Below are 22334 nucleotides of genomic sequence, written 5' to 3' on the forward strand. Positions count from 1 at the left end.
GCGTTGAAGCTCATGCAATGCATCTCGGCTGGCAAACGAATACGTCGCCACTACGGCCCATCGGGGCCGAGCGGATGTCCCAATGCGACAAGCGTTATACTAGCACCATGACCATGTGCTCAGGCCGATCGATTCCTTGAGGCTCACTGAAGCGGCCGGCGCGTGGGGTGTGCGTGGGGTGGGTGGCACTGTGCACGATACAAGCGTCGATGGTGACGGGACGCGGGGGATACCTCGGGCCAACCCACCCTAGCCATCAACAGTTGGTCAACCCGCCCCAGCTCTTCATTAGCGCTTTCGCTTCCAATTGTCCGACTATTGACAACCGCCCCGACAATGGGAACTGTTACCGGGCTCGGCGCCGGAAAGCAAGCCTCGTGGCAGTATGTGGCGGGCCATGACCCTGGGCGGCAGGGACGGCTAGGCATGATGCTACGACGCGAGTCATCTCGTACAAGTTCGTTCACCTGCATACAGTGCCTCAATACAGTATACCGACCTTCACCGCCGACGACGATTTATTCAGGACACCCTTCTGACGGATCCGCTATCGCTTTCGTACGACGGTCCATCGCGGCGCATCGTCGCATCAACCAGCCTGTCCAGGCGTTGAGCACGGCTTGCCCGGGTTCCGCCCTGTTCGCGTGACCCAGACGACGAGCAACGTGGTCAAGCAGGTGGGCTGGAGGATGTCTGGTTGGCTGAATGGCGAGGCCGACAGGGCTGCTGCACGCAGCTTCCGATCCACCCTACGAGCTGAGATGGGAGCCTGGGACTAGCCCGCGGCGGTAGGCTTCTGGAAGCTCTCCGCGGCCTTCTCTTGCATTTCCCCTGGCCCACCCTCACTCCCGCAAACCCAGACCACCCCACGCTCCTTGACATCCTTGTTTAGCCAGCCCCATCTTGTGGTGTGGCACAGTTCTGACGCTCTTCCAGAAGCTCACGAGGCGTTTCGAACAGGTCGAAATACACGCTGGCTCAACCTTTGTGGCGTGCGTCAGAGACTTCCGATGAGCTGTCCCGCCGGCGGGGTTGATCCTTTGATGGACACAACACCCGACGCGGCGGTGGGCCAAAAGTACAGCCAATCCCTGCATGCCGACGAGCGCCTTTTTGGCAGGAAACTTGGCTGTCTTGCAGCTGTACGAAGTACGGATGGAGGCATTTTGGCAACGCTGGGATGTGCGAGGGGATAGTTGCCGCGCCAGCTAGTCCCCATCTCGACCGGAAAGTTTCTTTGTTGAGGACACTTCGGCCGCGGTCACAAGTCGGGAGCTGCCGTAGCTAATAAATCACCAGGAACAACTCAGACCCAAATGACGACAGGAGGGGCACGGTGACTCGGAGTCTGACCTGCCAACTCGAGAATCGGTAGGACACTCACCCGGTGTCCAAGTTACATACTTCTGCTCAAGTCAATTCCAATGCCCCATGACCGGCGCTAGTCCAGGGCTGTGGCAGTAAAGCCTCCCTATTCACTGGCGCAACGAAGTCAAGGGTTGCCTAAACCATGGGGATACAAACTACAGATTCTCGGGAACAACTGTCTCGCACCGGCAGCGCTGCACAGTACCGTAAGCAGCTCGTTCATGCCGCCACGCCAGTGGACTCTTGCAGAAGACGACCCTGTGTTTCAGAATCGACGGCAGCTGAGCCACCTGGCCGAACACGATGAGCACCGGACGATGCGGCGGCGGTGGCTGCTTTTGCCATTCGAGGCTTCCAACGCCACCATACCCAGCCCAGCTGGGTCAGTTACTTAGCCGCCTCATCAAATAATGCGCAGGAAAGTGGGAGTTGAGCCTATGAGCCAAAGAGAAGGAGCCTTCCAGCGGGTGTTTCTGTCCTGGGTCACGCAGAGCGGATCATGCTGCTTGTATGCCGTGCATTTTATTCGAATGGTGGCGCGCCTCCTCGGTCAACGCACCAAATCACCTGGGACCGCATCGTAGGCAGGCCGCGGGTTTCACGATCGCGGGAGCGTCCGTTCGACTACGTACGTATCATATATCAGCCCGTTGTGTCTACTTTCTGGCCGTTCTACCTGGCGAACTTCATCTGTCTTCACAGCAGAGCATTCCAACCTCGTGAACTGTGACTCCGGCGGGAAGCAATATCAACCATGGAGGTCCGTGTTCGTACCCGGCAAGGACATGGCGCACACGCTGACGCTGGATCCTTCTTGGCTTGGAAACATCGCCATGTGCTGTGCAGTGCCCAACGGTTGGCGACTTGGATCCGATCCGTCGGGTTCCGTTGAAGGACAGCAGTGCATCATTGAGGATGCGAGAAGACCTCGTAACCCCACAGATTGGCCGGGTCCTGGACAGTGTCTCGGCCGGCAACATGTGTCACAATGGTGCTCGTGCGGGACTCGCGGCACACCTGGCGGAGCGAAAGGGGGGGGGGCGTGTGAGTGAGCGCTCGAAGCCCCGACGCCAACATTCGGGGCTACCCACCAAGGTCGGTTCGATTATCTTGTCCATGCGCCGTCGAGCGTTGGGACGGCGTATCTGCTCTACAAAGTACAGCACTAAACTGTTACCAAGAGTGCCCTTGAGCCGTATACAGCAAACCCACTGCTGCTGCGGAGTACCCAACTGCAACGCAGTGGCACGGAGACGCCGGCGACCCGAGCTCGGTTTCTTTCGCTAAGTCGTTGCTGCAACACTTACATGATATCTGATGCAGCGGCAGCCACGTTTGAGTGATGCAACGTGACCCGAAAGAACAAACATTGAGCGACACGTCTCAGTCTCTGCCGGCATCGGCTCACCTTGCGCGAGGCAAACGCCGTCGCACTCGGCCCTTTATAGATGACGCGACCATCGTTGTTCCACGAGTCAAGGTATTCGGCAATGATATGGTTCTTTGGCAATCGGGGAACTTTGATTCCGTTGGGGACAGCCCGAAATGTAGGTATATTGGACGCAACTGTCGCAGACTTGTGGTTTGGTCTGTGACACCGCCGCTGACAAGCAAAGTGGCCACTGCTTCGGCCTTGGAGCAAGATCCAGGGATTTTGCTGCAGGCGCGAAACGATCCAGAGCAGTATCAAGCATACTTCCACCATGAGTGGCCACAGCCTCGGCCTTCTCTCTGATCCATGCGCCAGCGCCTTGCATGCAGGGTATAGAGCACGAAACGGAAGGCATCCATAAAGACAAACAGGGGCGCCGCATGAGCTTGGAAAGCCGAGTGTCACTGTCCGAGTGGATCGTATCATTACGAGTGCCCGCGACAAGGCAAACAAGGTCTGACACTCCTGCTGCGCGTCATAGTAAGTAGGGTACTGGACAGTGGCTGATCTCCCATCATACGCGTCCAACTCCTAAGACAGCAGCGGACGCTGCATTCTCTTCCGGCCGAGGCACTGCCGCGTCACTTGAAAGCGACCATTGGCAGGGGCATCTAGTACTGAGTTACAGTGCTTGTACAGGGACCCACGCGTCATCCAATACCCCTTCTATCCGCAAAGACGAACGGTGCCTTCTGGACGTTGATGTTGGCATGAGGCGCTGGGACAAAAATGCACAATGATTCGGAACCAGCTTGCCTCGTCCCACATTGTGGCTTCTTCCATAGGCGAGGCGCTGTCTCGGTACCACGCACATCATATAGCGGCGTCCGAGCACACGGCGTCCGTTTGACGCATGCAAGCCGCATGCTTTGAGTGCTTATATGGACGAAGGCCTCGCCGACATGACACAAAGCCCTAGACTGCTGCCTGAGGTCTTATGTTATCTAATGGAACCGGGCAAGTACAGCGAGAAAAGTCTCGCTCACCAAGGGCGTCGGCTTAGAAAGGCCCATTCTTTCTACGTACGAAGTAAGCATGTACACTTGCGTCAACCCCCAGCCTCCGCGCTTGGGGCGTCAGCCGCAACGTTTGTGAGGCTTCCACGCCATTGGGCCCCCATACGGCGGACGGAAGATGCCGGAAATTGAGCGTGCACGACAGCAGCTGCATGGATTCGTTCCATGGCCCTTCTCCGCCGTTCTGAGGTACAGTGCGCCCATGGGTGGAAGAGGCTGCCCAACACGAGACTCATCTCGACAGACACTATAGTACCGCCGAAGCGGTGGAACATCTCGTGACGGCCATGAACGAAATAGGAAAGGAGATGTCTGGCCGGCCGTTCCTCTTCTCTGAGAAGATATCATTAAACCTCTCCAGTCCACCCGTTCGACACCCTCGTATCCCACAAATCAACGAACTAATAAGAGAGGACCAAAAAGCAAAGAAGCAGAGGAGCGACACCCACCGGCACAGGCTGTTGGTAGCACATTTCGCATCTACGTACCGTAACGTGGCCGTGGCCGGCCCGGTTCGGGCTTGCCATGGCTCCCAGGCTGTTGGGTCGCCGGCGCGCCCGGGGGGTTTGGCTGGAGCGGGTTCATAGAAGAAGCCCTCGCTCGAGTGCTGCCTTGGGGGCGACCCGTCTGAGCAGACGTTGGAACCCACACCGGCGATCGTCGCCATGTCCGATTACGGGCGCAGCTGAAAGCGCGCAGTGCTGCTGTATACAAAGTACTGCAGAGCATTGCAGAGCAGTACGCAAGGCGTGCGCGGCGACTCATCAACTGCTGCAATTCGGACCTCCCATCCGGCCTTGAAACGGGCTTGCGCGAAATTCGGAGAAAGGTGAGACGTCGGTACAATTGATACTGGAGCAGCGGCAGCTCAACAAGGCGGCTTTCCAAAATGGAGGTTCCCGAGCAGTCGGTCGGGGCGCAACGCAGCACACACACATCTTTTTTCGTAACCATCGCCGTTGTCGTCGTCGTCGTCGTCGCTGCTGTTTCCAGTGTCCCGGGACAGGCAAACCCAACCCCCCCCCCCTTTCCTCCTCCCCCTCTGGACCAACACAGTCAGTCAGTCAGTTTACGGGGGCGCGGGGGAAAGGGGGCGTGCCGGCAGGACGCGTGCATGAAGCATGGCTGACGAGCATTCAGGGCCGGCTGGCTGGGAGCGGGACGAAAAGGGGGGGGGCGCACAAAAAGAAGACAGAGAAAAAGCTTCTGTCACAAAGTCATACTATTACCCTATATTCAGATCATATGACGATAAGAGAAAACACTGGTGCGGTGCCGCGAGGAGAATTATACACCTCGGTGGTTTTGCGGCGACGCCCATCCGCCCGCTCGCCCGATTGCCTACTACAGACACGCACACACACGCACATACACACCCTCCTCCCCCCTCTCTCTCGCATGCACACAACACCAGACGAGGGGATGACGGGAAACAGGTTTGAGTCGGAGGCGGGCAGTTCATCCCATCGTCGTTGCTGTCTGGCAGTTCCTTCAAGCCACATGGTGTGTCATACACCCTCGCGCCCCCCCAGCGCGGGAGGGGTTTAGTCTAAGCCTCATCCCACCTCGTCTCGTCCTGCGTCTTGCGAAACACAGCACCATGTCCCGTGCTTCTTCTTCTTCTTCGTCTTCTTCTTCGTTTTCTCCTTCTTCACCTTCCCCCTCCTTTCTCTTTTGTTTTACCACCCCCCTCCCCATTCCTTCTATCCTTCCTTCTCCCGCTCCTACCCGCCCTGGAAAACGAAACACACACCCTTTCGGGGGCGCGCGGGGAGGGGGGGCAACAAAAGTCTGTGCGTCGAGTGAGGGGAAACGCGTGAGGCAGAGTGTGAGAGAGAGAGAGGGTGGCTGGCGATGGGCTGTACGTAGTAGATGGATAGGATGGGGGGGGGGGGGGGGGGAAGGGAGGGGTTTTGTTTGTTTTGTTTGTATTTGCCTTGTCCCTGAAACGACGACGAAACGACGAAACACGTAAACACACATACATACACACGCGCCTGCGGACTTGGAGGCTGGTTCCTCTCTTTTTCGCCTCTGCCCCCCTCCCCCCCGCGCGCGGCTGAAGGGAGTTGCTGCTGCCGGCCCGCCGCGGGGGGGGGCGGAGGTGGAGAGAAAGAGGGGGAAAGGGGGGTCGCGGAGGGGCGAGAGAGAGAAGCGGTCGGCGACCTCACACGGGCGGGCGGGCGAGCGGGTCGTTGACGTGTCATTGCAGCGGTGATGGTGATGGTGGTGGTGGTGATGGTGATGGTTCTTTGGTGGCTAGCCTCAGGTCTTGTCTCTGGCTCTCTTGCTCTCTCTCTTTCTCTCGGTCTATGTTTCTCTCTCGCTTCGTCTGTGTCCCGCTCTTTCTCTCTCTGTCGCACGCGTTTACACACACACACACTCTCTCTCTCTCTCCCTCTTGCTCTCTCTACTTTCTAACATCAGTGTGTCGATAGGTCTGATAGTCCTGCGCCTCCGGGTTTCCCCTTTCTTGTTTCCGTTTCTGCTGTTGTGTGTTTCGGCTTATTCGAGAAGCAAATTCTCCGCGTCATAGGGGCCACCCTCCATTTTTGGGGCAAGGTTCAGATTCAGATTTGGACTTTGAGATATGTTAGTTGTAGTACGTAGATGGCCTTTTCCTTCCCAGATGATACGTCACACGAAAAAGGAGGGTTTCCGCATGGCGCCTGGAAGGCGAGTCCCTCAACCCTCAGCCGGCAATTCGAACCCCCACCCCCCGGGGACTGTTCCAACCCGCCCGAGGGAGCATTCGCCCGATCAGTCTTGCCCGACACTTGCCCGCAACGGCTACTGAGCCACGATGAGAATAGGGTACGGGGGTGCTCCCGTTCTCTCAGGGTTCTCCCCAAGCCTCACTGTCTCTCTCTTCTCAAATTAGCCCCTACCACCTAGGTTCCGCCGTTTCATGCGCCGGCGTCTCAACCACATTTTTGTCTCCAAACGGGTTGTCGTCATCCTCGTCGTCGTCATCCTCGTCTGAATCGTCGTCGCGGCCGACAGGGGCGGGTCCGTCAGGGCGACGCGGCGGCCGCGGAGGGCCTGCGTGAGGGGCTGTCATGGCCTTGGGCTTCGTGTTGAGCGAGAGGCCGGACAGGTCGGGAGCGTGAGAAGACTGCGGTGACTGGACCTTGTCCTCCTGAGCCTTGAGAGTGGCCACTGTGTGGGATAGTCCGTTAGCCATGTACGCAACGCGAGAATCTGTGGCGGCGGCGAGGATACGGAGGAGGAAGGGCGTCTGTCTGTAACCCACTTCGGTACATGTGAGCCTGCTCGGCAAGTTCGTCGTCCGAGTCGCTGTCGGCGTCGATGGACTGATCCATTTGCTCAAAGGACATGAGGGCGTGTACAAGCTCATCATTGGCATGTAGCAGACTTCCCAACCACTGCTCACTTTCCACCTGGTGAATCTGCAGTATAGCTTCCAGTCAGCATGACGCACACCAGTCAGAATGGCCAGCGACACTCGTCGACATGTCCGGGCGAGTCACTCACGTAGCGTAGTATCCTCCTACGGAGCTGCTTACAAGCCTCAAAGTGGTGCACGGCGACCTTATTGTCCGAGATGCGCTCACGCTCACGATTGATGCTCTGCAGGGCGTTCATAAGGTTGGTCGAAGCGATGGACGACTCGGCGATGACCGATTTCATCTTCTCCTTCTCGGCCTCGAGATTGAACGGCTTGCGCAGACCGCCCTTAGACTTGGACGACTTGTCCTTGCTCTTCTTCTTACCGCTGCCCCATCGAGAACTGTCGCTGGGCTTCAACGGGCCGTCACGATCCATAGCCGGGCCGATCTGAGGCACCCATGTGGCTGCTGACGACGAGGATGAGGATGCCCGGGCGGCCCGCCGTTCGGCTTCTTCCTCCTCGTCATCCTCGAAGGGGTTCTCAGTCTCCTGAATGACCTTGGAGCGCTCTTGCGTGACAGCAACCTTGCGCTTAGGCAGTTCCTATTTTGCGATGCGGTGTTAGCAGGTCGCGCTGACTCCTCTGGACGCCCACCTCTGGCAAAGCGGAGAGCGAGGAAAAGAAAGGAGAACAGCCAGCAGTAGGTAGAAAGCGGTCAGTCGCACCTTGTACAAGCGGGCGATGCGCTCGAGACCCGGCGTGGACGCATACTGGGACCACTCGCGGAACAGTTCGGTGCACTTCTTACGAACGACCGGGTCGGAGAGGTCCGAGGTGCCGCAGACGCGGAGGCGCTCGAGGAGGGGCTCGTCGGCGAAGCCACGCTGAAATACGGACCCGGCATTCTGAATGAGCCCGTCGAGCAGGACGAGGGCGCGGACCTGGCGGTGGACGTTGCCGTACTTGAGCTTCTTGCGGATGGCGCGGGCGGCCTCGGTCGGGCCCGATGCCTGCAGCTTGATCACGTCGACGAGGTCGGGGATGCCGCTGAGGTCGTCCTCGCCGTACGACTCGGAGGTGAGGTTCTCGATGGTGACGGTGACCGCCGAGTAGGGTTTCTTCTGCGCGAGGGGGGAGGGGGAGGGCACCCGTGAGTGTTAGCCAACGTTGCCTGCAATGAAGGAAGGATGTACGAGATGTGCAGCTGACGATACTCCGAAGAAGTTCGAGCTATGCGGGAGAGGTGGTGCGTACCTGCGAAAACATGACGGGCGAGTTGGTGAGGACAGGTCGTATGTATGTGTATACCACGTCGACCAACTCTTACTTTCTCGGAAGACTGATGCCTCCAATACGGTCAACATCGCGGTTCCAGCAGACGCCCTCTCGAAGCCTGACCCGAGCTCACCTCAAAGCAGTCACACGGAGCGCACTCTCGACCTGACAATCAGTGCAGCAGCCGGCAGACTTCCCACAAGGTCCCCCCAATTGTTCCCAGCTCGCGCAAGGCCTTCCCTTATCGAAATGCCGACTCCGCTGCTATCAAGAGCGAGCAAGCACCTCCCTCCCCGTCTGCACGTCCGGTGCGATCCGGGTCCGGTCGCAGTCGCAAGCCTCGGCCGAGGCGGGCTCCGGCTTCGAAATCGTGGTAGCGAGGACGATGAGCGAAAGGCGCGCGCGCCGCCGTACAGGCCGCAACCCCCCGTAGTGCGCGGTGGTCGTGCGGAGGGGCAGGGGAACCCGGACGAGCTGGGCGTGCGCAAGTCCGGTGCGCTTTGCTCGCTCTGTCGCAAAGAGGGTCGGTCACTGCTAGGTCTGGGCTGTTCTGGCGTAATGGACGGCGAGCTCCCTGTAGGTCGATCTGATCGTGGATACGGTTACGGCAGCGGCGGAGCTGACGATGGTGATGGCGACGAGAGTGAGAGAGACGGTGTCCGGGCGGCGAGCAGCAGCGAGGTAACGTAAAGAGGGGCGTGGTAAGGTGCGAGGTAAGCTGGGTGGTCGGTACTGGCCCTGCTGGTGTCGTGTCGTGTCGTATCGTATGTCACTGGCGCTGGTGCCGCTTGATCGACCGACCCGTGACTGACATGTGCCTTGGCGTGTTGATGCGGGGGGGGAGGCTGTAACTGGCGATGCTGATACACGAAGTATGGGGGGGAGGAGCTGGAAGCTTGAGGAATTATGGCGGGGCAGTAGCAGCAGCCCCCCTCTACATTGACGTAACTCGCCAACAAGCTATGTACCTACCCACGCTACCAAAGGCAAAGGGGTCGTGAATCCACCGTGGCATGATTTTAGACACTTATTGGTACGTAGTTACTTGTAGGCTAAATACAATACATATGCACCTCTGTCAACGTCTTTCATGCGAAGTTAATCACAGATTGAAGACACATCACACATGGCTCCGCTGAGTCTCTGCATCGCACATGAGATGGCGGCCAGATTGATGAGCGCTCACATTGGTTGATTAGAGAACCATGCTGCATCATGCCTATATGTCCAAAACTCCGATGCCATGCTCACTTCGTCTAGTCCTCAAATATCTCATGGACAGCGCAAAAGATGCCACCGTCAGCGCTAACGCGCACGCCACGTCCGCCAATACCCGCCTGGCATCTATATATCTACTCACGCCTTGCCCAATCCCAGGAGCACCAGGTTCGCAACGTTCATAACCACAATGACGAGCCACACCAGCAACCCAGCAACAGTCAGCCACCATGGGTTCGACATGTCGATGCCTCCCGGAAGGGAGACGCTGCCAGTGATCGGTCGCCCTTCGTCGTCGGACTCGAGCATGTACCGCGCCATGCCCGGCTGAACCGTCATAAAACGGCTCCGGGCCGTGAAATAGATCAAAGGCAGCGTGACAAACGGCAACACGCTGCTGAGCACCACCTGCGATCCTGTCAGGGCAGCATTCAACCCTGGCCGCCCCACCGCAGCAGCAATGACGACCGACGGCACGATGCTGATGGATCGCGTGACAAGCCGTCGCAGCCAAGGCTTCAGCTTCCAACGCAGCGCTCCCTCGCTCACCATCTGTCCCGCGATCGTGCACACGATACCAGCCGAGATACCCGACAGAAGCAAGGCCAACGCAAAGATGGTCCCCACCGCCGGTGAGATGCTCTTGGAAAGCAGGTCGTGGATGCCAAAGATGTCGGCGTTGAGGGCGTCCGGGTTCTGGTACAGCGAGGCACCGGCGACGATGAGAATGGCCGAGTTGACGAACAGTGCAAATGTGAAGAGTGACAACCCAACCTCCGTGATGGAATACTTGAGCGAATGTTTGATGGCGGCATGCGATGGCAGGTACGTGGGCTTGTCGTACCCATCGGTGGTAGACGACGCCGCAGATACAGGCTCCTGGGGCAGAAGACCATGCCTCGCGTCGTATTCTCGCAGACGTGGCTGGACGATACCAGATCCGAGGAAAAGGCTATGAGGCATGACGGTGGCGCCGAGGATGCCACATGCTTGATACAGGCTGGGAGCTATCAGTATGAACCCTGAGTAAACAAGAAAGCCTCCACGTACCCTTCAGACTCGACCAAAGCGCTCGAGGGCAGGTAGCCCTTGAAGACGGTTCCCACGCTCGTCTCCTGGATCATGGAAAGCTCGATGCAGAAGCAGACAACGACACCCAGGACGAGCAGGCACACAAACGCCTCAAACAGCCGAAGTCCCTTCATGGACCCATCGGGCCGGTAGAAGAACAGAATGGCCATGACGTCAAGAATAGACAGCGCACAGCCCGCGACGAGGGGCAGCTTGGGAATGAGGAGGTTCAGCGCGATGGCGGTGCCAATAACCTCAGCAAGGTCGGTTGCGATGATTGCAATTTCGGCGAGCGCATAGAGGGTGTAGTTGAGCCATCGCGGCAGGTAGACGCGGCACATGGAGGAAAGATCCAGGCCGGTGATGGTGCCGAGCTGGATAGCGAGGCTTTGCAGCAGGATGGCGAAGACGTTGCTGAGAAGAACCACGAACAAGAGCTTGTACTGGTACGACGCACCGGCGGCGATGTCCGTGGCATAGTTGCCCGGATCAACTGTCGCGTCTGTCAGAAAACCAAAGTCTCGTCACCGGCGTGCGACAACCAGACGAGATGTCGGATCACCCATGGGTGTAGTATTGGGGGGAGACGCACTGTACGCCACGGAAATCATGAAGCCGGGGCCGATGAACTTGGAAAAGGCGAGAGCCAAATGCTTCGTCTTTTCGAGCGCCGTCTTGGCCTTTTCGGCGCCGTTGCGTCTGAAGGCGGCGGTTCGCAACAACACCACCTCTGCCTGATCCTTGCTGGTGGGTCGTTGCTCGACTCCCTCCACGACAGGCCGGATACCATCGCTGCTCCCGGCCTCCGCCGTCGCGAGGCTCACGCCCGTGGACCTGCCCGGCTGTCCCATGGTTGGAAAAAAAAAAGGTGCGTTCCGTTCGACCTCTTGGCCGCTCAGCAAAACACTCGATCCTCAAATACCCCGTCGCACGTGTCCATGAGCGGCGCTGCTGATACAGAAACCGTGTGTAAGTCTGTGACGCACAACCCGCGCGGGCGTGGTGGGCATGGATGCCGTCCGACCGATGAAGCGAGCTGTGAAACCACAAAGCAAGAGTTGTCGTCGACGAGGAACGCTGCCAAGACGCCGCCGCCGCGCTATGCAGGTGTCAGAATGACTGGGCCCGACCGTTGAAGAAAGTGTGTTGCGGGAGAGAAGGCGTTGAAGAAGATCCCAAGTCGGCGGGCAATGACGGCCTTATTTCAGTCCAACTGCCGGTGTCCGAGACGGGGGTGTGTGGGTGGGAGGGGCCCGAGGAAGAAAAAGAAAAAGAAAAGCCGATGTCGTCGTCCCTTTGACGCATTCGTGGTGCTTGCTCTTTCCTAAACTGGAGCGCTTCCGAGTGCACCCGATCGCGGCCTGTTCCACAGGGGCGCTAAGCTGGCCACTGATGAGCAGCGTCGTGAGGCTTGGGCCTTTGCAACTGGGTTTTTTTTTCTAGCTTTATTAGCCTCCCTGGGCCGGTTCGTGCGCAGCGCAGCCGGTACGAGGGCAATCGTTCCTGGGGGAGAGGGAGGAGTGGATGAGGGGGGGCGCTGCGGAAAACAGCCATGCCGTCCACCCGAAACTCCCAAGACTCGACGTCGGGGATGCCCTCCGCCCAAAAGATCAACAACTTCTATGCCCCGGCGCAGATCCACCCTCGGTCTGGCAGCGACGCCCAGCACGGACCGACATCCGGCTTGGCCATCTATCTGCACGGCAGCACGGGCACCGTCTCTCTCGCTCATCCGCGCATGGCGCCGTGCCCGCCCCGCCATCCCTCCCCCGCGCGAGCTGCCGGATGCTTGATCCGTCCACTGATCGACCACCCAGGGAGTTGCGTAGACAGCAGCCAGTCGCATTGGCTGCTCTTAGGTTCTTGCAAGATAGCTAAGCGGGTTCTGCAAAGAGGCACCAACAACCAAGAGACGTCTACTAAGCCATATGGACGATGTCAGGGCCGCCCAACGGTGACAGCTGCCTGACGGCACTTCTGCGACCGCAGCGATGGCTTCGACAGAGACCCGAGTCCATCATCATACGAGGACGCGCCAGCGCCCATCACTTTCGGGCAATGACCCGCCCCCCTTGCGGACGACAAACCGTCTTCGCCCGGTTCAGTGGAGCCTCGCGGCAGACAATTGCCGCCCGCAACAACAACGGTGGCCGTCGGCATCACAAAGACATGATGCACCCTAGGGCATCCGTGCAGCTTCGCTTATCACCTACAATGCAACTCCCGTCGTATTCACACATTCTGTTTTACTGAGGTGGTGATGCACGTGCTTCCCCCCTGCGCCAAAGAAAAATAAAGCTGTCGGACTGGTTGATGTCGACGATGCCTCCCCGCCCCAAAACTCCTGGCACAAGCCTGTTGAAAGGCCCTCGCGATCACGAATGGCAGCTTCCCTCCCCCTCTCCCCCCACTACCGCGCATCGCAAGGCTTCCACCCAAACGACAACCGGTGCACTGCCTCACCTCCAAGACAGAGGAAGACACGCTGCGCCCCAGATAGTAGTCTGCGTGTCGCTGTCGGGACGCTTCCCCGGCGAGCTCCTCCTCTTTCTTCTCATACTCGATGGATCTCCCCTTCTTCCCCCTTCTTCCCCCTTCTTCCCAAGCAGCCCTCGTCGCCGCCCCCCGCCCTTTACTTCTGCTTCTTGCCCGCTGCCCGCTCCCGCTCCCGCTCCCGCTTCGCGTAGATGCCCGCCGTGAACGGGTCCTCGTACCGCAGAGCCAGGACGTACACGACAAACACCCACGCCGTGAGCAGCAGGCCCGCGGGCTTGCCGAACAGCAGTGCCGTGCCGAGAAAGCTCATGGTCGAGCCCCAGTACATGGGCGCGGCGCACACGTTGAACGGGAACCCCGTCACCATTTCGTCCATGAGGATGCCAAAGTAATCGCCTAGGAACGTGCCCGTGATGCCCAGCGCCCACGTCGACGACACCACGAGCACGTTACCCGCGATCAACAGTGTGTACGCCGCCGCCTGCGACGGCAGGCTCAGCAGCAGCGGGTGCGACGGCTGCTCTTGGATCGCCGTCTTGTAGAGGTAGTCGCGCACCATGCCCAGCGAGAAGATGGTCGCCGCGAGGGCGTAGCACGCCGTGCGCGACTTGCCCCCGAACAGGTTCGTCAGGATCTTGTTGTGGTATTCTACAGCCGGGTCAGAGATGCTCTCCGAGCTTTTTTTTTCTCTTGGTCTTCTCCTCTTTTTTTTCACTATTCGACTGCTCGTTTCGTGGGTCTATCCAGGAGGGACCGAAGAGGGGGTTCTATGGGGAGCTCGAACCTTGACGGGCCACGATGCTGGAGGAGCGTCAAGTTAGCTGGGGCACTTCATTCTCTCCTTGGGGCCGGCAGACTGCGCACAGTACCGGTACCAGTGCGTGCAGGGACGGGCGGTCGGGTAACATGCAACTCACTTCCAGAACAGCGGGTTAAACGCAATCGAGCACGCAGACACTGCACCGAGGCCACAACAAACGCCGCATTAGACACCAATCGCGCAGCAACGCAACAACGCGCGCCAGCCGCCGCCCCGACGGGAGAGAAAAGTTCCGTCGACGCAGCGGCAAGGCGTCTTGGGTCAAGACTCACCCAGCAAGCTGGTCTTGTCGAAGTCGACATAGGCGGCGACGTCACTTGCGATTGACGCCATGGCGAACGGGGCACGCGTTGGTCAAGCGCCCAACAAGAAGAAAGACCGGAAAGGCACCCGAAGCGAGCCGTTCCTGCAGTTGCGCGGGGGCCAGGCAGGGAGAAAAAGGAAGACAAGCTGCAGTCACGGCCAATTGATCACCAGGCGGCGAGATCACGGTATGGTCACGGCGTGGATGTAGCTTCACGGAGCTCGACGAAACGTGGTGCTGTCCTGTTTTTGTGCGAGAATAAAACGAGGCCCGGGGTCGCCCAAGTGCCCGCCGATAGCGTCTTACAGTGGAGGGACACAACCCAGATCCAGGTTGCCCAAGCAGCGTCATAAAAGGTACTTCGTCCCGCCGAGCTCGACGGCAAGGATCCATTGGAATGGAGTCCGACGCTAGCCCTGGCGCTTCGGAGGGGTGTCCATGCGACCGGTGCGGTGCGGGGGGTTCTGCCGCCGCTCGAGTCACCTGAAAGACCCGCGTGCCAGCCATGGGAACATGGGAAATGTCGCCCACCACGCTCCCTCAACCGATGCTATGCCGCGACGCCGAGGCTCAAGACGACGGGCAGGTGATGCTTCCATTGCCATCCCTTCCACGTTCATCGGCAAATTATCCAATATTAGGTCCTGCGACTGGGTATTTTATTCTGTAAAGGTGGTGACGATGCCTGCCACCCGCACCGTCACGGCGCATTGCCGGCTCGCCTCTCCAGCTCAAAGACGGCCGGACTGAGGCAGCCCCGAGGCCAAGGTATCAAAAACATGGACTATACGTACACAGCCAAGGTGCCTAGGCTTGAATCGCTTTATGACAACATGCCGTCATAAGGGTTTGGTCATTAAGTCGTGCCGGCCTCGCCGTAGTTGCGGCTCACTGCCGACGGTTTCGAGTCTTCTTGCCCGTTGTCGTCGTATCCTCTTCCTCTTCGTCCTGGCCCTTTTTGAGGTCCTCTGACAGGCCCCATTCCTCTTTGTCGTACCAATCCTCTCCGTCTGACATGTCCCGATTAGGACCACAGTGCGCCTCGGCCTTGGCCCAGTGCAGCACGTCCTTCCGCAGCCGCTCGGCTTTCAGCAGACCCTGGTAGAGCCTCGAAGTCCCGCGGCAAATCTCCTCTTGCTTTTGTACATAGAGCGCGAGAAGCCTCCTGATATCCTCTGCTTCATTCTCCGGTAGACCGACGTCCCGGTCCCGCGTGGCCCCGCCCGGCGGCTGGAACATGGGATGTATGAACGGCAGCACTGAATCATCCAAGGCTGCCAATACTCCGTTGCCCACATTACCAACATTCAGTCGCTCGCCCGACGCGGCATTGGCATCGCCCATTGCCACATCGCCAGAGCCCTCTGCGGCTTGTGTGTCGTGCTCGGTCTTCTTTGACTTCTTGCTGTCACTGGGTATCTTCTCGCCATTGTCCGCCCCATTGCGCTTCTCCGAAGTTCCATTTCGAGCTTCCACCTCCTTCCGAGCGTCGGGAGGTCCATCCTTTCCGCTCTGTTGCTTATCATCGGAGCCCTCTGGCTTCGACTCATTGACAGCCTTGTCTTCAGAGGGGACGTCTGTCATGGATAGGTCGGCATCTTGCGACGTCTCTATTGTTGACTTTAGATCGACAGAGCCCAAACCATTGTCGCCAGTAGCCTGGCCATCCGGTCTATGGCCATTTGGCGTACCGAGATGTGGTGATCTCGCGCCATTGGCTCTTCTCAAGGAGAGCAGATGGCGAGCGACGACATCGTCCGAGTATAGGTTCAGGTCGTTCGGACCGATCATCTTTTCGCAAGGCATCCAGTTGCCGTCGCCGCAGAGCGCCGTCCACATATATCTGACCCTCCACAGGGATTTGTTTTCCTTTTGCGTCATAGCGCTGCTCTGTTGAACCAAGTCTGTGAGGGTCTGCGAGACGAAAGGCTTCGAAAGTGTCGAGTGGGTAGGTAGGTCAATCGAGGCAGTCAGGGGCGCCAGAATATCTGCCAGTCATTAGGCTGTGCCCACAAGCTTGTGATGCAAGCAAAGGAACACTCACGTTCCAACCGCACGTTGGCGTACGGATTGAGCTCCGCAGCCGTCGCCTCGGCCTCTTCTACCTGCTCATCGTCGTCCTCGCTATTGACCTCGTACCCCTCATCGTCAACTAGTGGAGCGTTTCGATGAATTATGGTCCTCCTGACACCAGCATAGTCGATTGCCTGAGAACTGGTTAATTGGCTGAGGCATGGGGGCGCGGGTCTGCTGCCGCGAACTGCCGCGTGACAAACGCACCTCTCTGTAGAAACTCGGTCCGTCGGTCGGCGCCAGCTGTCCCTGACGTGCAAATCGTGCTCGCTTCTTGAGCTTGTTGCCGCGATTGCCGTGGTTCTCGATCTCGGAGTCGGAGTCGGATTCTGCAGAGGGAAGAGGCTAAGTGGGCTGTTACCAGGGCGAGGCGCGGGGAACAAAGTACCATAAGCCTTCCTCTTGAAGGCCTTCTTCATGCCGGCTATCGTCTCGGCGAACAGAATCTGCTGGGAGGCCATGGTGGGAGAAGCTGCGGCCTGAGGCCACAGAAGAGAAGGTCGAGAGGGGGAGTCAACGGGCTTCCCGCCGACACGCGGCGAGGTGGAAGACGGTGGCCTGGAGGGGAAAGACGAGACGCTCAAAGTAGCTTGAAGGCTTGGTGCTGGGGTAGCGGAGCTTCTGCGCGGCGCGTCGGCCGCTTGTGCAAGGCGTGCCGAGACTGGCGATCGATTGTGGTGGTGAAAACTGGTCGGAATGGGAGAGAGCTGCACGAGGGAGCCAGGCAGAGCAGGCGAGGCGAGCGAGGCTGGGCCTGTTCTGGCTTGGGCTGTGGCTGCCCACCTGCCCTGTCCCGGTCACCCAGTCTCGCCCACCAATGGCCGTCCGAGGCACGGCGCCAATTTTTGCCGACTCCGGAGTGCCTAATCAGCCGTGGTTTAACCGTAGCACTACGTCACACACCAGATGTTAAAGAAGCATGGTTCAGTAGTGACTTGTACCTATTTACGACAAATTGTTGTTAATTATGCCACAGCAAATAAGATGGAAGAATCAGGGTCGGATGAGAACGACACACGGTAGTGAATTGCACACACAGAAATATACGAAACTAACTCCAGACATTCCGACTGCGCTTAAGACAAGGCGAATCCATAAGCGAGTTAAGAATCATGGCCGATAATACAGGGTAGGCCTAGTTTCGACCAACGGTGTGTCGAAATCGCCTTATTCACAATCCCACCGAAATACATCAATCAGGGTAGTGAACTCATACCTTAATGTCTTGCTAAGAGACTCATTATCAGTGTTTGGCTGTCTTTCCAGGCTCCGGAGCTGATCTATGGGCGGAAGCAAGTAAGTTTCCCATCTCGCTCGGCTCACTACTTGCATAGCAACGCAGTATATAGTCCACACTCTCTGTGGGCTTTCGCCACATTGCCCCCGTCATCAACGATCGTGCTAGCATCCAACCTATGTTACAGAAAGATTTAAAACTACGCTTGACATGTGCTTGGCAACAACTTGATCGCACGAAAGGAAAGCTCTCATCTGGTATTGCGAATCATTCAAAGCTGACAACTACGATGTCAGTCAATATTAAGGCTGCATAAGCGCACCAAGATAGACAGTGGTTGGGAATACTCACACTTCCGGAGAATTTGTGATCTCTTCAAACACCTGCAGAATCTCAAAGCCCATTGCCAGCAATGGCTCATTTGCGTCGTCCACGACCTGCATAGGTTAGATGTAAGTCTTTTTTCTAAGGCGCGTATACATACCCAGCTGACCAAGGCCCTCGAGGCCTTGTGGCTTTTGCATTGGCGCACTCCCATGAGCGCTAGTCCCTGTAGAACTAATGTTGACTGTGGAGCCAAGGGTACGATAGGGGCGATGATGCCCCCAACATCATCCGTATGAGATGAGAGCGGGGGTACATAGGTGATCAAAGCGCTGTTTTGACGGCAGATGATGACCGTCCCGATTAGATTGCCGGCCGGATCCTTGGCTCTCACGATGCCACATGACTTATTTTCGCCTAGTGCGTACTTGTAAAGCTCAAGCACCTCGGGGTTGGCGTTCGTCCGTACATGGTGAAGAACGCTATCCGCGTTCTCCAAGCCATGGATGAGGTCAAAGCTGATACTAGCTCGTTGAATGGTTTGTAGCAGCCCCTCTGGAACGAGCCAGTTGCCCAGGTCCTTAATGACCATGTTCGTCAGCTTGCGAGGAAACTGCGTATCCCAGCCGCTATTGGCGAACCAGTCTTTGACGGTACTGAGTTCGAGGTTAGAAGGAATGCCTAAGAAGACTCCAGGGAATGGCATGCCAAGCTGAACTTTCTTGATGCCTCGTTGCTGGCCCAGGCTCTTCAGCGCACGTCGATGAAGTGATCGGCCCACTGACATGCCCCGTTTTCCAGGGTCCACGAAGATGGCGCCTAGAATGCCGACCCCAGACGTAAAGTAAGTAGCGGCAAAGCCGTATAGAGCCTGCGTGCTACTATTTCGCACCACAAAGTGGGCCTCTTTAATAGATGCGATGTTCAGTTCAAACGAGGCCGGCGTTGTGGTTTTGAGAAACTCGAGATCGGGGGCGGTCGCTCGGTGGACTGCACGAAGCAAATCGGAGAGACCCTTGGCGTCCCGTGACCGATCGTATTCCTCCACCAGCCAGTGCTGTCTCGACTTGAGGACCTTTTTGCTCTTCCGCAGTGTGCCTGGCATGGTCCCTACAGGAGGATCAATTTCTCCTACCAGTACACGGACCAGCGCAGACATGGCATTCTCGGTGAAGTCAAAGGTGCAGATGTAGGTACCAATCGACTTGTCCATGGCAAAATCGTAGGGCGAGCTGACGGCAACCACAATGAGTTGCTTCTTGTTGCCCCTGCTCCTATGCATGGAGCACATCATGTCGACGTGCTTGGTGAAGCCGGCCTGATATAGATTTCGGTTTGCATCTGCCGTTACGATGATGATGCAAGATGCCCTGTTGATCAGGTTTTCGTGCACAGGCCTTACGCCGTTTGCGGTATAGCTTGTGTGCAATAGCTTCTCATTGCGGTAGCGGGCAAGGTTTTTGCCAAACTCCCGAAAGACTCCCTCGCCACTCATGATCACACCTTTCTCTCGCTGATGGACCCAAGCGTCGTGATTCGTCGGCCGGCTCGAATAGCTGTTCTTTGCGTCGAGAAGATTCTTGGTCATGGATGACGCCGGCAGCGGCTTCACCAGCGGCGTAAGCAGGAGAAGCTCCTCACCAGGATGCATTGAGTTTGAGAGTGGCAGGAGTTTCTCCTTGTCCCTAATGACGGCGATGGAGTCGTCATACGCCTTTCTGGACAAGGTGAGATGGGAAGGGTGGAGTTGAGAAAGTAGAGAAATCCCGGGAGGGTTGAGAGCCTTGGCCCAAGACGTGCACTGGGCCTTGAGCTTCAACACCCGGCGTAACGAGGTAAAAATCCTCTCCTTGGTCACGATGCCGTTCTCGTAGCCCAGCCGGAGACCCTTTATGGCCTCGAGCTGAACATCATAGGCTCGGCAAAGAAGAACAAGATCACATCCTGCCTCCACAGCCATAACGACGCCGTTCTGGACGCCCAGGTCGTGACTGAGAGCCTCCATCTCCAAGCATTCAGAAATGGCAACGCCTTTGAAGCCGAGCTCATTCCGGAGAAGGTCGTCGACGACCTGGTCTGAGAGACAGGCATGGCTCACATTCATTGACGGGTTTGAGATGCCACAGCCACCCACAAACATGCCATCGAGCTGGCCGGACGCAATGGCATTTCGGAAAGGTACCAAGGCACTCAGGCTTAGCTCTTCCAGTGTCTGAGTAATGATGGGGACATCAAGGTTCGACCCCAGGAAGTCGAGGTTGCCGTACGATGGGAAATGCTTGCCGCAGGTAGCGATTCCGGCATCCCGTATGCCTTTCAGCGCAGCAAGGCCATACTGTGAGACTTCTTGAGGATCATCGCCCGTTGCCCTGACACCAAGCGGCTGATATCTGGCGTTGTTGAGCACGTCTAGAACGGGACCCAGCATCAGGTTGACGCCGCACGCGGAGATTTCGAGAGCGGTGGCTTTAGTGGTCTCATAAGCCAGGTCGGCGCGCCCAGTGGCTGCGATACCCATGGCGCTGGGGAACTGGCACACATAGTCCTCATCGAAGAGACTGTTGACACCTCCGTTCTCCTGGTCAAGAGCAATGAGCAGAGGCTGAGGGTGTCCAGCATTCTTTGCGATAGTTTGGAGCTCCTGAACCAGCCTGGTGGTCTGCTGGGCGGCTATGATGACGGAAAGTCAGCAAGGCAAATGCAGGCTCACAGCAAAGCAAAGACAGAGACATGAGACATGATTTGGTGTCTCGGTGCCGCTGAATCGGCATCAATGAACGAGGGATTTAGGAAGAAAGCAGCATACACTTGAGATTTTTGGCGGTAAGAATGATGGAGCCGAGGTGATGGTCCTCGATGAGGCTTCGGATTTGGGGCGTCACCTCGGTCCCATCCCAGCCCATGATCAGTGTCTGACCGATGGCCCTATTGATACGGGTCAGCCCCGTAGGTAATCAGCTGTATAGATACCAGATCAAGCATGATAACGGATGAAACCAAGACGCGGTATCGACCGCATGCACAGGGTCGACAAAACATACCAGTCGAGGTTCTGCCATAGTGGGTCCAGATCACTATCCGCGTTGGAGTTGGAGGCCATGGTGGGAAGATGCCGACGATGGACGAGCTATCTCGGGTCGGAGGGCATAGCAGCACTTGCGATCAGTCGGGAAGCCACGGGGTCGGAGTCTTGCCGTGCCGGCCGGCTGAGGGCACTGCTTCGTTGACGTTGATACCTCCTGCTTGCACTCGGGCGTTGAGAGGGGGCGGTTTGCTCGTGCAAGGTGGTCGTCGCACTCACTCTCTTCGCTCCTGCTTAGTTAGACGGGCTGGCAGGCTCGCCTGCTAGTCGCGATAGCTGGGAAGGAGCCAAGCCGGCATAACGTCGGCTAACGAGACCAAAAAGAGACAGGTTGGGGGCCTGGCTTGTTTGGGGCCTGGGGGTCTGGGGGTCTCCGCGCTCAGTACCAAGTACGGGAGCTCACAGCTGGCGAGGGGGGGGGGCCGGCTGTGCTGGGGTGGAAGGAACAGTGCGGTACAGCTGCCATCACCCATTAGCAATAGAACCTTGGGGGCGTCGGGTCCTGTCAAACCCACTGAAAGTCGCCAACTCCTCCGTGAACGGAGTCCCGGGTCACCTCCATCTGACATGAGGAGGCTTCGGCAGGCGGGGATGAACGGCAAGAATGGGTCCTGCTCCATTCATCTGCCATCGTGCAGCTGGCACATTCATCACCACCTCAATGGCAGTCTGCAACTCCGCGACCCACGTGTGGCCTGTGCACGCCCAACCCAGCCAGAGGCTTGCTTTGCTTGCTCTCCACTCCCCTGCACCCCGCTGGGCACAACCTTGGAAGCGTCGATGGAAAGTTCGCCAGCAGAAGGGGGGGGGGAGGGGTGGTTGCGGGCTCCCCATCCTCCCGTCCACATCGTCCATCGCACCAGCAGAGTCTGACTCTGGCACGCCGCCGCCGCCGCCGCCGCCGCCGCCGCCGCCGCCAACGGCAACAAGTCAACGTTACATGGGGGTCACACCAGGCGTGTCCCGCGGGCTGGGGCAGCGCCGTTGCATCAAACAGTTTCTGATTGACGCCCAGCAACCGGCCATGAGGGCGAAGGGATGTCCACAGGGAGGGCCCCCGTGGGATGCAGGTCTGCGTTCCAAGGAATCGAGGAATGCCGCACCCTCGCTATCACTGATCGAGTAGTCCCGGCGCCTCCGCCCATCGCCAGCCTACTCACCTCAAGGTCGCTCATGATGCCCCCCGTGGTGGCCGACTCCACCCGGCAGCCAACCGTGGGCCGTAGCATGGCACCGTGACAGCGACGATGGCCAGACAGCAAGGTT

General features: G+C 58.0%; 5 protein-coding genes across 8 annotated transcripts; all 5 read right to left on the reverse strand.

The window, feature by feature from the left end:
- Nucleotides 1–6141: 6141 nt before the first annotated feature.
- On the reverse strand, nucleotides 6142–9312 carry JDV02_008467 (uncharacterized protein). Of its 2 annotated transcripts, XM_047990067.1 has the most exons (6): nucleotides 8577–9312; nucleotides 8423–8514; nucleotides 7894–8289; nucleotides 7312–7770; nucleotides 7070–7226; nucleotides 6142–6975 (listed from the first exon to the last, which is right to left on the reverse strand). In XM_047990067.1, the coding sequence occupies exons 2-6, from the start codon at nucleotides 8432–8434 to the stop codon at nucleotides 6701–6703; spliced, it is 1299 nt and encodes a 432-aa protein (XP_047846073.1). In that variant the 5' UTR covers nucleotides 8435–8514; nucleotides 8577–9312; the 3' UTR covers nucleotides 6142–6700. The 2 variants fall into 2 exon arrangements, with proteins under 2 accessions (XP_047846073.1, XP_047846074.1); XM_047990068.1 differs by lacking the exon at nucleotides 6142–6975 and having other exon boundaries at nucleotides 7047–7770.
- Nucleotides 9313–9493: 181 nt separating this feature from the next.
- On the reverse strand, nucleotides 9494–12583 carry SMF3 (NRAMP-like transporter smf-3). Of its 2 annotated transcripts, XM_047990069.1 has the most exons (3): nucleotides 11325–12583; nucleotides 10712–11225; nucleotides 9494–10661 (listed from the first exon to the last, which is right to left on the reverse strand). In XM_047990069.1, the coding sequence occupies exons 1-3, from the start codon at nucleotides 11581–11583 to the stop codon at nucleotides 9800–9802; spliced, it is 1635 nt and encodes a 544-aa protein (XP_047846075.1). In that variant the 5' UTR covers nucleotides 11584–12583; the 3' UTR covers nucleotides 9494–9799. The 2 variants fall into 2 exon arrangements, with proteins under 2 accessions (XP_047846075.1, XP_047846076.1); XM_047990070.1 differs by having other exon boundaries at nucleotides 10712–12583.
- A 781-nt stretch (nucleotides 12584–13364) lies between these two features.
- Nucleotides 13365–14381, reverse strand: OPI3 (Phosphatidyl-N-methylethanolamine N-methyltransferase; the record flags this gene model as incomplete). Its single annotated transcript, XM_047990071.1, has 4 exons — nucleotides 13365–13876; nucleotides 14013–14029; nucleotides 14146–14185; nucleotides 14321–14381. The coding sequence occupies 4 exons, from the start codon at nucleotides 14379–14381 to the stop codon at nucleotides 13365–13367; spliced, it is 630 nt and encodes a 209-aa protein (XP_047846077.1).
- Nucleotides 14382–15240: 859 nt separating this feature from the next.
- Nucleotides 15241–16886, reverse strand: JDV02_008470 (uncharacterized protein; the record flags this gene model as incomplete). The annotated part of the gene is made up of 4 exons (XM_047990072.1): nucleotides 15241–16340; nucleotides 16397–16559; nucleotides 16633–16754; nucleotides 16814–16886. The coding sequence occupies 4 exons, from the start codon at nucleotides 16884–16886 to the stop codon at nucleotides 15241–15243; spliced, it is 1458 nt and encodes a 485-aa protein (XP_047846078.1).
- Nucleotides 16887–17634: 748 nt separating this feature from the next.
- JDV02_008471 (Beta-N-acetylhexosaminidase) lies at nucleotides 17635–21641 on the reverse strand. Of its 2 annotated transcripts, none has more exons than XM_047990074.1 (6): nucleotides 21584–21641; nucleotides 21028–21527; nucleotides 20793–20911; nucleotides 18147–20656; nucleotides 18014–18099; nucleotides 17635–17939 (listed from the first exon to the last, which is right to left on the reverse strand). In XM_047990074.1, the coding sequence occupies exons 2-6, from the start codon at nucleotides 21084–21086 to the stop codon at nucleotides 17930–17932; spliced, it is 2784 nt and encodes a 927-aa protein (XP_047846080.1). In that variant the 5' UTR covers nucleotides 21087–21527; nucleotides 21584–21641; the 3' UTR covers nucleotides 17635–17929. The 2 variants fall into 2 exon arrangements, with proteins under 2 accessions (XP_047846080.1, XP_047846079.1); XM_047990073.1 differs by having other exon boundaries at nucleotides 17635–17946.
- Between the last annotated feature and the right edge of the window lie 693 nt (nucleotides 21642–22334).

This window comes from Purpureocillium takamizusanense, chromosome 8, assembly GCF_022605165.1.
Source record: "Purpureocillium takamizusanense chromosome 8, complete sequence".
NCBI classification, from domain to species: Eukaryota; Fungi; Ascomycota; class Sordariomycetes; order Hypocreales; family Ophiocordycipitaceae; genus Purpureocillium; species Purpureocillium takamizusanense.